The sequence below is a fragment of the Lethenteron reissneri genome, chromosome 24 (assembly GCF_015708825.2).
Source record: "Lethenteron reissneri isolate LAM-NWPU_2019-01 chromosome 24, ASM1570882v1, whole genome shotgun sequence".
Lineage (NCBI taxonomy): Eukaryota > Metazoa > Chordata > Hyperoartia > Petromyzontiformes > Petromyzontidae > Lethenteron > Lethenteron reissneri.
In genome coordinates, this window is record NC_083802.1 from 7,920,677 (window position 1) to 7,935,433 (window position 14,757).

A 14,757-nucleotide genomic window follows, 5' to 3' on the forward strand; every position below is an offset into this window, starting at 1 on the left:
CTCGGAGAAAGCCCACCGTGCATAGCAAGAGGGGAAAACACGTTTGACACAGGCAGATGCTCGTAGGCAACATCCTACTTGCTGTGCTGCCCACTCGCTCACCTGGTGGGGGATCAGCTCGTCGTAGCCCCTCGTGCTCCCAGTGGCACAGTTGGCCATGGCGACAATAGCAGCGCTGGCAAACGAGTCGTAGACGGAGCGCAGCTGTGTCGCAGACGCGCACGGGGACGCGCACGGGGACACGTGGGGATACACCGGAGCAGGGAAGGACACAAGGGGTTACACATGGGCACACAGGAAGATACGAGGAGACACATAAGGACATACATATGGTGACACGTCCAAATCAAGACTCCAATATTTAAGCCTGGGAGTCTCAATAACGACTGATGATGAAACCTGGTTTTTAAGAGTCTCAAAAAGACTGACATTTCAGCCCAGTCTGAGTCTTCTTCTTGGTTCTTTCGGTAAAGTCACGTAGAATGGAAATAATAAAATAATAAAAATAAAACATAATAAAATCATTCTCACGACGTTTCGGCCACAACGCAAGCAGCTGTCCTCAGGTGGAGAACAGGTCTGTCGAGAAGACAGAGTCTGTCAGAGTCTGTCTGTCTTCTCGACAGACCTGTTCTCCAGCTGAGGACGGCTGCTTGCGTTGTGGCCGAAATGTCACGAGAATTATTTAATTATGTTTTATTTTATTATTTCCATTCTACGTGACTTTACCGAAAGAACCAAGAAGATGAATCCCTGCAGTCACAAAAGCTTTAAATCGAAATTCGGTTTGAGTCTCATAGAAAAGTCTCAATGGAGACTCTGACCCCGAATCCCGGTCTTGGTCTGGCTGGAGGGACGTGGGAGCCCGGGCACCTGGATGGGGCACTCGTTGTCGTGGGTGATGTCCATGAAGACGGCGTGGGCAATGCCGGGGGTGAGCGGGCGGAACCCCGGCTGGATGAAGGAGCCCACGGGGTCGCCGCCGTAGCGGTAGACGAGGCGGCCCTCCTCGTGGCTGTTGCCGGCGCTCAAGGCCTCTGTGTCGACACATAATGCACGGGCATAACATGACTTTAAAACCCCCCGCCCACCTCCTACGCATTTCACAAGTAGTACTAATCGCATACCTGCATTTTCCATAAATATGCTAAATTCCTCTTGATATGCAAATTATTTTGTCAAGGCGCTCTTCCCCCCTCCATCCCAGCTTAAATAGACGCTCCAAGACTGGGGTGTGTCATTCAGACGCTGTCTTCTCGACAGACCTGTTCTCCACCTGAGGACGGCTGCTTGCGTTGTGGCCGAAACGTGAGAATTATTTTATTATGTTTTATTTTGATTATTTTATTATTTCCATTCTACGTGACTTTACCGAAAGAACCAAGAAGAGGCATCTCAGTGACTCGCGTAACGGTGGCACAGTTAAAGTCCACGGGGCTCCCCTCTCCTCCGCGTGTCTCTCAGCCTGGCCTATAACCTCCCCCGCATCTCTCACTTGCCCAAGAGTCCTTTGACATGCCGAGTTGTCCTACATTATTTTGTCTTCATTCACATCTCATCTCCCATGAATTTGTGTTCACGGTTACCTCCCCGTGTCCCCCTTTAACTTTCTGTCTCCTACAAGTATCTCCCTTAATCTTCATTAGTCGTCCATTGTCTCCCTTCTCTACATGCTTCTCTTACTCCTCCTTGTGGCTCTCTTTTCCTTACCGTGTTGCCATTCACCTTCCTACGTCTCCATTATTCTCCCAGTGTCACCTTTCTCCTCTCCCGTGTTTCCCTCCTCCTCCTCCTCCTCTCCCGTGTTTCCCTCCTCCTCCCTCCCATGTTTGTCCTTCCTCCCCCATGTGTCCCCCCCTCCTGCCCGAGTGTCCCTTCACCTCCCCTTGTGTCTTGACTTAAAGCTTTCGTGACTGCAGGAATTAATACTCTCCGAGTCTGTCGGTAAAGTCACGTAGATAGGTTTGTTACTTTCTTTGAACCTATCTACGTGACTTTACCGAAAAACCCAGAGAGTATGGACTCCCTTGTGTCCTTCCTCCTCCCCATGTGTCTCTCTCCTCCCCCACGTGTCTCTCCTCCCCCACGTGTGTCTCTCTCCTCCCCCGCGTGTCTCTCCTCCTCCCCATGTGTCTCTCTCCTCCCCCACGTGTCTCTCCTCCCCCACGTGTGTCTCTCCCCCTCCCCGCGTGTCTCTCCTCCTCCCCATGTGTCTCTCTCCTCCCCCACGTGTCTCTCCTCCCCCACGTGTGTCTCTCCCCCTCCCCGCGTGTCTCTCCTCCTCCCCATGTGTCTCTCTCCTCCCCCACGTGTCTCTCCTCCCCCACGTGTGTCTCTCCCCCTCCCCGCGTGTCTCTCCTCCTCCCCATGTGTCTCTCTCCTCCCCCACGTGTCTCTCCTCCCCCACGTGTGTCTCTCCCCCTCCCCGCGTGTCTCTCCTCCTCCCCATGTGTCTCTCTCCTCCCCCACGTGTCTCTCCTCCCCCACGTGTGTCTCTCCCCCTCCCCGCGTGTCTCTCCTCCTCCCCATGTGTCTCTCTCCTCCCCCACGTGTCTCTCCTCCCCCACGTGTGTCTCTCCCCCTCCCCGCGTGTCTCTCCTCCTCCCCATGTGTCTCTCTCCTCCCCCACGTGTCTCTCCTCCCCCACGTGTGTCTCTCCCCCTCCCCGCGTGTCTCTCCTCCTCCCCATGTGTCTCTCTCCTCCCCCACGTGTCTCTCCTCCCCCACGTGTGTCTCTCCCCCTCCCCGCGTGTCTCTCCTCCCCCACGTGTGTCCCCCTCCCCCACGTGTGTCCCTTCACCTCGGACAAGGGATGTGATGCCGAGTCTCGTGACGAAGACGTTATCGAGGTCCTCACTGCCGGTGAAGAGCTCGGCCAGGAGGAAGAGATCCGAGCGGACGGTGCGGGCCGCGTCCATCATGTACTGAGTCACACACAGACGTGGGGAGACAAGCGCGGAGACACGTGCAGACACATGGGGAAGCGGGTAGGGTCAAAGTCACAGCATACATCCATTACAAACTGAGACCTAAGAACAACACATTTAGATAAATGTACCTCCCTTCTACACCCCGTGTCTTCCTTTGCCTCCATGCATCTCCTTTCACCTCCTTGTGTCTCTGCTTCTCTTTTATAGTCTTTTGCCATGCTCATAATTTATCCTCCTTATGTTGCTTCTCTCTGGATGCCTCTTACTCCTCCCCCTATCTCCCTCGTCCATCGCTTCACCTCTCCGTCTCCCTCCTACTCCCTATGTATCAATTCTCTTCATGTCTCTGTTCTAGTCAGTTTCTCCCATCACCTCTTCATGTCTCCCTCCTCCTTCCCATGTCTCCTTCTTTCTTGGGTCCCCTTTTCCTCTACATTTTACCTTCACTGCCTTGGATAATCCATCCCCACTCTCCTCATTCTTGCCTGTCTCCCACCTCGTCATTATGTCTTCATTCAACTCCCTTCTCTCTTTCTGCTCCTAATGTATCCATTCAATTCCCTGTGTATCACTTCACCTCCCTGTGTCCCTCCACCTCCCTGTATCTCTATTCATCTCTCTCCTCCTACTCGCTTCCTCTTCCCCCATGCGTCCCTGGTCCTCCCCGCGCCTCCTTGCTCCCCCTCACCTCTGCGACATGTAGGGGAGTCGAGTGGCAGTTGTCGAGCCTCATGCCATGGAAGATTTTGGCCGTGAGCTCCGTGTACGCGCGCATGTGCGCCCACAGGAAGGGGCAGTCGCTGGGGCCGCGTCCGTAGCGCAGCTTCACGCTGTCACCCCAGCAAACAAGCTCCCGTCTGATGTACACGTTAGAGCCTGGGGGTGACGGACCCGCGGCAAGAGGAGGGACACACGGGGAGGAGGAGGGATGCACGGGGGGGGGGGGGGGGGAGAATGGAGATACAGTGAAGAGAAAGGAGATGTAGGGTGGTCTGTTTGTTTGTTTGTGTGCAGACGATCAGTCTGTGTCTCTGTCTGTGTCTCTGTCTGTGTCTCTGTCTGTGTCTCTGTCTGTGTCTCTGTCTGTGTCTCTGTCTGTGTCTCTGTCTGTGTCTGTTCATCTTCCTGTCTGCCCGTGTGTCTATCAGTGTGTATATCTATTTTTGTCTCTCTGCTTACCTGGTTTAGCAAAGTATCTGAGTGGGTCCACACTCATGTCCGTCTGTCTTTCAGTTTATCCGTCTTGTCTGTAGTGTAGCAGTTAACGCACTGCGCTACGAACCTGGCCATCCGGGTTCGATTCCCGCTCACGGCCAACACGAGTGACGATTATCTGAACCAGTCCTGGGCCTCCCTAAGGTCGATTCAGCCTCAAATGAGTACGTGGTACGGTGTGTAAACTTCTCCACTCAGGAGACAAAGGTAGCCATGCACGGTGTTGGCCCACCCACCCCCTCATGTGCCATGCTGGCATTCATAGGTGCTCGCTAACAGCACTTGCTCTAACAGTCTGTTTGAGGCTATGCCGGGGATCTTTGTCTTTCTTGTCTCCCCTTACCTGGCTCAGCAAAGTTGCGGAGGGGGTCGTCGCCCATGACCCAGCCGTTGAAGGCGAGGAAGCGGCACGATTTTTTGGGGTCGAACATCATCTCCTCCTCCTCCCCCAGCAGAAACTCGTCCTTCATCGGGAACATGAAGTACCTGCAGCACAGGTCATAGGAACGTGGAATTTCCAGCAGCCACCGAGGTGCCTCCGAAAAACACCGAAACGAGCGCTGCCCCGCGCCACTCCTCCGACTTTAGAATTTGACGAGGGTCGGATGAAAACCAACGCAACAACGTGGCGAAAGAAGGAAGTTACGAGGCAGTGGGTAACACCTGATGTATAAATGTATGTAGAACTTCTTTCGCACTGTGCATAGCCAACCGTGCTAATCGGAGGTGCAGGAAAGGACAACAAACTAAGGACAAAAATCAGTTGTCAAGAAATGAGTTTTAAATTTAGATGATTTATGTGCAAGGCTCCAGTGGCTTCCTATGATTGGAACGAAGTGCGTTCCAGACGGCCACAGAAGAGCACCTGAAAGGGTTCAATGGCTCGCCAAAAGCCACTGCGAGGATGACCAGAGTTTGCATGATGGTTTATACAACGTGGATCAGAAACACATGGACACCACCAAAGAAAATGGAAGGAAAACTTGAAAAGTGCGCAAAGAAGCCAGGGGAGAGATGCATGCTTGGAATTGCACAGAGAGACAGGATTACGAGAACATACGAAGGATAAAGAGGTAATGTTTAACTGTTAAACAAAGTGAGTGTGGGGGCTTGGGTAGGACGATGGCCGGCGGGCGAGACGAATAACGGAGTGGCAGATGAAGGACGGAAATACGCCCGAGGTGAGACGTCACCCGGCCGAGATGGAGCTAAGAGATCGCCTTGTGTCCAGGTGCTGGACAGATCATTGCATTGAGGGGTCCACGAGGGATGGCGGTGGTGGCGACAGCTTCATCCAGCAGCAGATAGATCATCACTGACTGATGATGATGGTGATGGTTAAAGAGCAGGATAAAGAATACATTAAAAAACTAATTGGAGGGCTGATTGAAGGGTTGATTTACCGGCTGATTAAAAGATCTGTGGGGGGGGGGAGTGGGGAGAGGCAGGGTAGAGGGCTCGTGAAGAGGCTGCCGAGGAGCAGGCCGAGTAGGGGACTCACTGGGTCACGAGCGGGTGCTTGCGTGTGATGGCTCCGAGCTTGGGGCCCTGCTCCGCAATTCGCTCGTACCGAACGGTTCCCAAGATGCAGTTCACCGCCTGGGCGGGAGGGTGGGGAGGGATGCGAACATGCACACACACACAGAGACACACGTACATATGTCTTCAGCAGTGGATAGACCATAACTAGTGATGACAATACACACACACTCATCAATATATACACTTCATGTAAACACGCACACGCAGACCTCCCCCCCCCCCCAGTATAGCCTTTAACAGACTGCTGGGGCAAGTGCTGTTGGCCAGGACATATGAAGATAGGCATGGAGCACGAGGCGGTGGTGTGGTCAGGACCATGCGCGGCTGGCTTTGTCTCCAGTGCTGAGGTTTACACACTGCACCAGGTACTTAATTAAGGCCGAGTCGACCTAGGGGAGACGCCAGGACCTATTTAGACGCCACTGGCCGCTGACGTTAGCGGTGGCCAGGAATCTAACTCGGGTAGCAACACCGGCACGGCAGCTGCATTGACTAAAACTACACGGCAATCCCGTCGCAATACCAGTTCTGAAGTGTGTATGAAAGTCACTTGAGTATTTTTATTACAATTCCCAAAGCTACAGATTTGTGTTGGATAGTGGAAATGGTCGAGCAACGTCACCAGTTCTAAAATTTTGACCCGCACCTACCGGACATCTGAGAAAAATTAATAAGAGTTTTTTTTGGGTTAGATCACGTAAATATATAAATGTGTCGTTAAACCCGCAGGGAAAGACGGAGGAGCGTCAGAGAGGGAGAATTCGAGAGAGACATGGAGAGGTAGGGAGGGAGAGGGTCACCTGTGCTTGATGATTTTCCACGAGAATCCGAGCCTCAGAGTTCAAAGCCTCGAGGCGAGATCTCAGCCAACGGCATCCGTCATCACTCACAGTACCATCACTGTCAAAAAAAAATCAACACCACCATCATCATGATAATTAACATCAGCATCACAATCAACACCATAATTACAAGAATTACATCATTATTTTCTGACCAGTTTTCATCGCCTACATCAACACGAGCATCGCATCAACATCATCATTAATATTACCATAGTATCTTCTTGGTTCTTTCGGTAAAGTCACGTAGAAGGGAAATAATAAAATAATAAAAATAAAACATAATAAAATAATTCTCACGACGTTTCGGCCACAACGCAAGCAGCTGAGGACGGCTGCTTGCGTCGTGAGAATTATTTTATTATGTTTTATTTTTATTATTTTATTATTTCCCTTCTACGTGACTTTACCGAAAGACCCAAGAAGATGAATCCCTGCAGTCACGAAAGCTTTAAATCGAAATTACCATAGTAATTTAAATCAAAATTCTGAATCAAGATTTCCGTTCTCAGAAAACAACCTCAATTGAGATGTGTTTGATATTTGATGTGATGACCCATTGAGAAGTTGACGCCCCTGACCTTCTGCGGGGGCAGAGTTTGAGCGCCAGGTTGAGGTCAACTGTGCAGCCGAGGCGGCGGAACGCGGGGTCCTGGATGATCTTCAGCTCCTCCGCAGAGTGCTCTCCGCCCACCTTCATGCCCTTGTCTGATAGCGGGCAGGGGACAGGGCAGTGTCAGTTAAACTACAAACTACTAACTATGTTTTATATTACCAGGAAAGGCCCACTGAGCTATATATCTCTTTTTCAAAAGCGACCTGGCCACAAATGAGAGCCCAATAAAATGGCTTATCACGTGGAAATTTACAACAGCCAAATACTCTAAGTGCATGTTGATTCTAAATGTGGAGGAAAAAACCGGAGGATCCGGAGAAAGATCCGCGCAACCACGGGGAGAACATACAAACTCCCAAATATACAGGCGTCAGGGTCGGAATCGAACCCACGACCTCTTGTATACTCGGTGAAATAGTTAACATCTCTCAGGGTCGGGATCGAACCCACGACCTCCTGCATACCAGGCGAGGTAGTTAACATCTCGCCACCACGGCACGAGGAGATCGGTCGGACGTCACCTGTTGACGCGACGACATCGAGACGCATGGTGCATTGTGGGAGCCGGCACTGCAGCCAACGTCACCGCGCATGGCGCACGCTGGCAGTCGGCCATGCTGAGCCAATGTAGGTCGGGGCACAGCGCCTGCGGCACACTTGGGGGTTTACGTAATATAAATAGCGGTGCTCGCTCTGGGAACCAATTAAACAAGTTTGTGGGGCGAGTGATAACGTTATTTATTTATTCATTTTTACAAGCACACATTGTTTTTCAAGCTGGTGGCACAGTGGTTCATGTGCTACACCCTTGAGCCCGGCGACCCAAGTTCAATTACCAGCAATGGCTAACGTCAATGGCGAGGGGTATCTGAACCGGTCCTGGGCCCATCCCCTTTACTGTAACCCACGCTGACCAGCACGGTGAAGTACGGTAAAACTCCCCCATAACCAACACAGTGTGGGTCAGCCTGCATCCAGCAGTAGATTTACAAGTGGCTGTGAAGTATTTAAAGGAAGATGAAGCCCAAACATGGCAAACAGCTTTTGTAGATGCATAGCTAGGCTCTCCAATGAGGAGTTTCAAGCTTCATTCATGATTAAAAAAAAAAACGACAGCTCACCGTATCATCATGGCTCACTGCAGCGTAACTCCCGTGAGTTCTAACGCAACGTAAATGCAGTGATGTCTTTAGAGTGCTATGGTAGCACCTGCCTCGCTATTATGTGAACATCTTTATTTATCATTAACAAAGCATTACATCATGTTGGATAGCCCAGGACAACACAGCCCGGGTGTGTAGCTGTTGATTCTAAATATCGAGGGAGGACCCAGAGAAAAATCCACGCGACCACCGGGAGAGACATCGCAAACTCCAAATATAGAGGCGCCAGGATCGGGATGAAACCCACGACCTCCTATAGACCAGGCGAGGTAGTTAACATTTCGCTACCACGGCACCAGTTGACAGGAAGGTGCGAGCATCACCACGGGGCGATGACGTGGCACGGCAGTGGCGCGTTCGCTGCCTGTTGCAGACGTTCACGGTTCGAATCCAGCAGCTGCCCGGAGTGTGTTAACCATAATAGAGCTACGCTGCACAACGAATGTTAGAATATTCTGTGACGTCATTTGCAAGAATGGGCCCTTGTGTGCTTGCATCAGGGTCCAAACTTTACCAAATTCTAAACTTATGCCGCAAATTACTCAATACTCAATTGGGATTAAACAAAGCAATTGTTGCCGCCCCCTTCTGTGAAAACTTGTAAATGCTGGTGTGCATGGTCACGATGGTAATGGTGGAAACCAGGATGACCATGAGAATGGTGGTCACCATGGTAATGGTGGCAACCATAGTACTGATGGTTATGGTGAAGTTACCTGCGCTGATTTTCTTGGCGAATGCCTCCAGTGCAGTGGTGTAGTCGACTTGGAAAAATTCCCACAGCTTAATCCGCGGATACACGTCCTCGTAGATTACCTCCCGTATGGCCTACATACCACCAACACCATCAACACCGTCATCATCGTCATCATCATCATCATCGTCACCATTAATACTATCACCAAAAAATTGTCACCACCAACCACCATCAACAACCCCTTCAAAACACTGTCAACATCATCAATAGATACTAGGATCATCATCGTAATCATCACAAAAACTAACATCACAAAAAAATTATCAACACCATCACTACCATTAACAATATTACCATCATCGTCATAATCACTAAAATAATCACCATCATCAGTAGCAGCACGTAGACCTATTGTTTAAACCCAGTTCTTCAACAGTGCTGCCTCAGTGTCTCCTGAAACCGACCACTATGAACCTGACATGGCCATTATGAACCCAGACAGAAAGACACAGGAGCACACACACAAAATCCAGGCCCATGGCTCAAACCCCGGCCTCTCATCGCCTCCACTGATGCCATCTCGACTCGGCCATTATGAGCACGACGCGAACGTTATGAGTGCCGCACTCACGTGGAGGTGTGCATCGGTGGTGATGGAGGGCGGCAGGCCTTTCCTGGTCCAGGCCCCGGTGGCCACCTCGACGGAGAGGTGCCAGAGCGCACGGTCGAGCACAAATGCCGGGCGCAGGTGTGGGGAGTTTAAGAGGTTGTATCCGCACTCCGGATGATCTTGGATCCAGTCACTGTTACTGGCTGAGGGCGGAGAGGAAGAGGAGGAGCAGAGAGAGAGAAACCCAGAGAGAGGGCTTGAACCTAGCACGTCTACAGCACTGTCTTAGGGGCTGCAAGCCTCACACAGTCATGATGAATCTGCTGAGAGAGACACACACACTCAGGAAAGAAGACACTCAGACCCAGGGCTGGAACCCAGGTTCCTCCATGGCACTGTCTTAGGGGCTAAGAGCCTGACACAATAATAATGAGAGAGATAGAGCAACAGAGAGGGAGCGACACCGGGAGAGGAAGAAATACTGCAAGAATGACAAACAAAAAAACTCCCAAATAGCCTTTAGCAGACTGTGAAAAGTGCTGTTAACGAGCACCTATGAAAGCCGGCACGGCACACGAGGAGGTGGGTAGCCAACACCACGCTCAGCCACCTTTATCTCCCCAGTGGTGATGTTTCCACCCCGCACCCGATACTCATTTGAGGCTGAGTCAACCTAGGGGAGGCCCAGAACCAGTTCAAATAATCGTCACTGGTGTTGGCTGTGAGCGGGAATCGAACTCGGGTTGTCGGGTTCGATGCGCCTTGCACGTGCTCGTTCTACTTGGTACCCATGAATTCCTGCCAGCCATTGTGCATACGAGCAAGCTTACTAATGTTTGTGAAAGAGAGCCCGCTACTTTTAATTACTATATTGATGTCACCAATACTAACATATAATGCTACGAATGCTTGAGGCAATGCTTATACTTCTTGGTTCTTTCGGTAAAGTCACGTAGAAGGGAAGTAATAAAATAATAAAAATAAAACATAATAAAATAATTCTCACGACGTTTTGGCCACAACGCAAGCAGCCGTCCTCAGGTGAAAACCAGGTCTGTCGGGGAGACAGCGTCTGAACGGTTGCTTGCCTTGTGGCCGAAACGTCGTGAGAATTATTTTATTATGTTTTATTTTTATTATTTTATTACTTCCCTTCTACGTGACTTTACCGAAAGAACCAAGAAGATGAATCCCTGCAGTCACGAAAGCTTTAAATCGCAATGCTTATACTTACGCAAGCGCTAACTAGTGCTCCAAAAAAACATCCCCATGCTTCTGCTTTCTTCCTACGTCTTCGTTTTACTTTGCATCTCTCCCGCTCCCCTTCCACATCTCCCTCCTAACAGTGCGTACAATTGGCAATGCTTACCAAAGTGCTTAACAAGGTGTAACTGCAGCGCTTAAGTATATAGCTTTTGTTGTGCTTACTCGCTCTTACTCGTGAGTGCTTCTGCAGTGAGCTCAAGTACCCAGTGTAAGTTCACCAAACTCTAGATTTGAAGCTTTCGTGACTGCAAGGATTCATACTCTTAGGTTTTTTTCGGTAAAGTCACGTAGGTAAAAAAATAAGTCAGTGATTTATTATTTTATTTCTATTATTATTTATTTTATTTTTTATCAATGATTTATTACTTTATTTCTATTATTATTTCATTTATTTTAATTTTAATTTTTTTACCTACGTGACTTTACCGAAAAAACCTAAGCGTATTCACCAAACTCATTTATGTTTGTGTGCACTCACGCTTTTTAACGAGCATGTGTGCGTGCCATTTATTCATAAATCATTTACATTATCATCATTATCAATTTCAAAATTCCGCCAGTTGCCTGTGGCACCACTAACAGCACTGCCAGCTATTCCCCCAGTCACCCGCACGTGTCCGATAGAGAGATAGGCGTGAAGTTCCACCACCTCCTCCTGCTGCACCACACGCTGGAGTTCTTATGCCAAACTAAGCGGGCACTTTTCGATTTAAAGCTTTCGTGACTGCAGGGATTCATCTTCTTGATTCTTTCGGTAAAGTCACGTAGAAGGGAAATAATAAAATAATAAATAATTATTCTTATATAATAAATCAATAAACATTTTTCTTTTTATATAATATAAAAAAAATGTTTTATTATTTTATTATTTCCCTTCTACGTGACTTTACCGAAAGAACCAAGAAGGGGGCACTGTTCACATTTTTCCAGTCTGCCCAATGCTGCCCCCACGTTTGCTTCACATGCACGCATTGTAGCAGCATTAAAAGCGAATAGAAAAACGGCCAGGGGCACATCAAGTAAGGTACATATGCACGGACATACACACAGATAAACTTACACAAAGATAAAGAAAAAGATCCCCTGTTATAGCCTACACGGGCTGTTGTGGAAAGTGCTGTTAGCGGGCAACAATAAAGGCCAACATGGAACGTGAGAGGGTGGTGTGGCTAGAACCCCGCTTAGCTGCCTTTTGTACCCCCCACCCAGTGGTGATGTCTTTACACGCAGTATTAGGTACTAATTTAAGGCTGAGACGACCTAGGGAAGGCCCCAGACTGATTCAGGTATTAGTCGCTGATGTTGGCTGTGAGCAGGAATCGAATTCATGTAGCTGAGTTTGTAGCGCAACGCACTAACCGCTGCACACAAAGACACTCACACACAAGTGCTCACACGTACACAAGACATGCATGCATGCAGACAAGCACAGCCAGATACTTGCACGCAAATACAGTGCACTCATACATCCACACACACTCTTGCAACTTCACACACTACGCACTCACACACAGACGCAGCCGCGCACGCACGCACGCCCTCTCACAGATCCGTGCTATCTTTAAACGCTGGTAATTTTAGCTCAAGCGTAGTCTAGAGTGACATTTTCACGGCTATTTTAAATCGTGGGTCAAATCTCAGGTGCTTCGCAAATGTCAGTCTTCAAACCATGTCTCTAATGTGTCTAAATTTTCTCTTCGCTTCTCTCTGTGCCTCCCCTCTCCCTCCACGTATCCGCACCTCCACATGCTTCCCCATGTCTCCCTGCTCCTCTCCTTGTCACCCTTCTCCTCTCCTCGTCGCCCTTCTAATTCCTGTGTCCCTCTTTGTCTCCCTTTCTCCATGCATCTCTCGTTTTCTCATGTCTTCCCCTTCTACTTCACGTATCTCTGCTTCTCTGCTTCTCTCCCTCCTCCTGTGCCTCCTCTCTCCCCATGGGTCTCTTCTACTCCGGTTGCCTACCTTCCGCTACGTGCGCATCCTCCGCCCTGCGTCTCCCCCACTATTTTCTCCTCTCTGCTCACCATCGAGTCTCTCTCGCCGTGTCTCCCCTCTCCATCTCCCCATCTCTTCCCACGTGTCCACATCTCCTTCCTGTGTCTTCTCCTCCTGCTTTGTTCTCCCCTTCCCGCCATCTCTCCCTGCTCACCCCCGAGCCTTCCCCTCTCCTCCCTTTTGCTCTCATTTACTCTCCGTGTCTCTCCATGTCTTCCCTCTGTGTCTCCTCCTTCCCATGTCTTTCCCTTTTCTCCACGTGTCTCCACGTGTCTCCCTCTCATGTCTCCCGGTCTCCCACTGTGTCTCCCCCTCTCCCCCACCCGTGCCTGTGACTCTCGGTCCCGTGTCCCCTTCTCCCCGTACGTCCCCATTGCATCCCCATCTCCCCCCCCCCCCCCCCACGTGCGTCCTCCGGCGTACCTGTGTGGTTGTAGACGACGTCGCTGATGCTCAAGACCCCCCAGTCTCTCCTCATGGCCTCCACGAGCGTCCCTACATCATCCCAGCTGGGTGCGTGCCCCTTGGCCGCTGACCCTGGTGACCCAGGTAATCCTGGTGTCGCCGCGAGTTCCGTGAAGTCGGGGTTCAGGCGGAGCTGGTTGGCGAGCGAGTAGCACGAGCGCGACTCGCCTAGCTCCTGCAGTGGCGTGAAGTGGATCATGTTGTAGCCTGGGGGAGAGGGGCAGCAGCAGAGTGGATGGGCAGTGAGGGGCAGCAAGCAGTAGGAAAGGGAATTTAATTGCAGACTTGTAATCATTCACCAATGCTCACATTTCAATAGGATGCGGCCTCTAGAGGCTGCAGACGTCATGTGACCCCCATTGGACACAACAGACACAAGTGAAACATAATCGATTCTTACACACGCACGAATCAATGCGCTCATGGTGAGCCTAAGAATGGATGCTAATGGATGAACTGATGCATCGTTAGGTGTCGACTGGAGAGACATTGGAGGGAGAGGGAGGGTAGAAATGGGGCACCGGAGCGCACTGAAGAGTCGAGCACTGAAGGACATTGGACAGGGGGAAAAGATATGGGAGGGCACCAGAGAAAATTGAGTATAGAACAGTGAATAACAAAGCTGGGCATTGGAGTGCATTTAGAGGACAGGCCTAGAAGAAAATGGAGGGCAGTGAAGGCCACTTAAGGCAATGGAATGCGGAGATAGAAACAGGAGGGCATTGTAGGAAACTGAACAGAAGACAGACAATGAAGGGCAGTGGAAAAGATTAAAGGAAGACATGACCCAACCATCACACGTCTCTTCTCTAGTAACCACACACTTAGCCTGCGCGTCCTGGACTCATAATATTAATAAAATACTTTAAAAGTGACCTTCGGACATGTTCCAGTGGCTTTACCCAAATGCATATTACGAGAGGGCACCTTAAAATAAATTTAAAAGGGTTTTTTTTCACCGAAGAGCTGCAAACTCATGTAATGGCTACAAGAGAAGATCCGTATGTTTGAGATGAGTCTACCTTTAAATGCTCATCATGACCTCTTGAACCATGGGGACCCTCTGTGAACCCTGACTTCACCTGTCTCCTTGGCGACCTGCAGCCTGCGCTCCCATTGGCTGAAGGGGCCCAGGCACTTGGCGAGAACGGTGTGGAGGGCGATGCAGTCGAGGGGCAGGGTGCGCTGAGAGTCGCTAGGCCCCACCGCAAGCTCGGGGTCGACGATGAGGTAACCGCGCGCTTTCACGCCCGCCCTGGAAGGAACGAGCACGGAATGCAGACTCCGTCGAGACTCCGTTCCCAAAACCCAGTTTCAAGACTCCGATCCGCAAACCCAGTCTCAATTAAGGCTCTGATCCTCTATCTATACTCAAATCCCAAAACCCAGTCTCAAGACTTCGATCCTTAAATCCAC

At 50.2% G+C, this 14,757-nt stretch overlaps 1 protein-coding gene across 3 annotated transcripts in view; it reads right to left on the reverse strand.

The window, feature by feature from the left end:
• The window catches only part of AGL (amylo-alpha-1, 6-glucosidase, 4-alpha-glucanotransferase), a 65,574-nt gene that overhangs the window by 20,371 nt on the left and 30,446 nt on the right, over nucleotides 1-14,757 (reverse strand). For all 3 annotated transcript variants that reach the window (XM_061558106.1, XM_061558107.1, XM_061558105.1), the window contains 12 exons: nucleotides 14,424-14,596; nucleotides 13,300-13,548; nucleotides 9,637-9,818; nucleotides 9,025-9,136; nucleotides 7,111-7,237; nucleotides 6,488-6,587; nucleotides 5,647-5,744; nucleotides 4,489-4,631; nucleotides 3,619-3,806; nucleotides 2,801-2,924; nucleotides 874-1,037; nucleotides 103-204 (listed from right to left, as the gene is read on the reverse strand). In XM_061558106.1, coding sequence (XP_061414090.1) covers nucleotides 103-204; nucleotides 874-1,037; nucleotides 2,801-2,924; nucleotides 3,619-3,806; nucleotides 4,489-4,631; nucleotides 5,647-5,744; nucleotides 6,488-6,587; nucleotides 7,111-7,237; nucleotides 9,025-9,136; nucleotides 9,637-9,818; nucleotides 13,300-13,548; nucleotides 14,424-14,596 — 1,762 coding nt within the window. The remainder of the gene's footprint in view (nucleotides 1-102; nucleotides 205-873; nucleotides 1,038-2,800; nucleotides 2,925-3,618; nucleotides 3,807-4,488; nucleotides 4,632-5,646; nucleotides 5,745-6,487; nucleotides 6,588-7,110; nucleotides 7,238-9,024; nucleotides 9,137-9,636; nucleotides 9,819-13,299; nucleotides 13,549-14,423; nucleotides 14,597-14,757) is intronic.